General features: G+C 72.9%; 1 protein-coding gene across 1 annotated transcript; it reads left to right on the forward strand.

Annotated features, from left to right (window-relative positions):
- The first annotated feature begins 31 nt into the window (after positions 1-31).
- Positions 32-855, forward strand: LOC113942713 (translation initiation factor IF-2-like). The gene is made up of 2 exons (XM_027633784.1): positions 32-601; positions 686-855. The coding sequence occupies exons 1-2, from the start codon at positions 88-90 to the stop codon at positions 844-846; spliced, it is 675 nt and encodes a 224-aa protein (XP_027489585.1). The 5' UTR covers positions 32-87; the 3' UTR covers positions 847-855.
- The last annotated feature ends 216 nt before the right edge of the window (positions 856-1,071 follow it).

The raw sequence follows: 1,071 nt of genomic DNA on the forward strand, positions 1-1,071 counted from the left end.
CCAGGGATGGCAAATGCCACCAGCAGGGCCACGGGGCCACCCGGTGGTGTCCCCGAGAGGGTGGGGACGGTCACCAGGGCCCCCCCTATGTCCCTCTGGCACCACAGGGGACGGGTGTCTCGATGCCACCACCCTGTGCTGGCCTTGGGCCACCAGCAGGGCCATGGGGCCACTAAATGGTGTCACTGGGAGCTTGGGGACGGTCACCAGGGCCCCCCGTCCCCGTCCCCCTGGCACCACAGGGGACGGGTGGCTCGATGCCACCACCCCGCAGTGGCCTCGGACCGGGGGTGGCAAGTGCCACCAGCAGGGTCACGGGGCCACCCGGTGGTGTCCCCGGGAGGGCGGGGACGGTCACCAGGGCCCCCCCCGCGCCCCCCCAGCGCCGCTCCCTGCCCGGCAGAGCTGCAGATGATGGTGGAGCATCACTTGTGCAAGCGGGCGCAGGGCGAGGAGGAGGAGGAGGAGGAGGAAGAGGAGGAGGAGGAGCGGGAGGAGCAGCAGGGGGAGGTGCCCCCCGGGCGCTGCCACCACGGGGACACCGCGCACAGCCACAGCCCCGGCGGGTCCTGTCCCCTGGCCACGCACCCGCCCGGCCAGCGTGAGTTTGGGGGGTCGGGGGGAGGGTTTGGGGGGCGCGTGGGGGGGACCTGAGGTCACCCCGTGTCCCCCCTGGCACCCACAGGGACCCCCGGCGATGGGACACCGAGGGCCGGGACCCCCAGGGGTGGGACCCCCAGAGCGGGGACCCCCAAGGCCGGGACCCCCAAGACGGGGACCCCCCGTGACGGGACCCGCCGCGTGGACGCCCATATAGAGCCCCGGGGAGCGGCCAGCGGCCAGTAGGTGCGGACTGGGGGCACTGGGGGGCACTGGGGGGGGCTCTGAAATACCTGGGAGGGCACTGGGACATAGGAGGGCACTGGGAGGGCGCTGGGACACTGTACTGGGACGCGGGGGGGCATCGGGAGATGGCACTGGAGAATACTGGGACACTGTACTGGGACATGGGGGGGCATGGGAGGGGCACTGGGAGGGCACTGGGACACTGCACTGGGACATGGGGGGGCA

This window comes from Corapipo altera, unplaced genomic scaffold (genome assembly GCF_003945725.1).
Source record: "Corapipo altera isolate COAL_440 unplaced genomic scaffold, ASM394572v1 4902, whole genome shotgun sequence".
Taxonomy (NCBI): Eukaryota; Metazoa; Chordata; class Aves; order Passeriformes; family Pipridae; genus Corapipo; species Corapipo altera.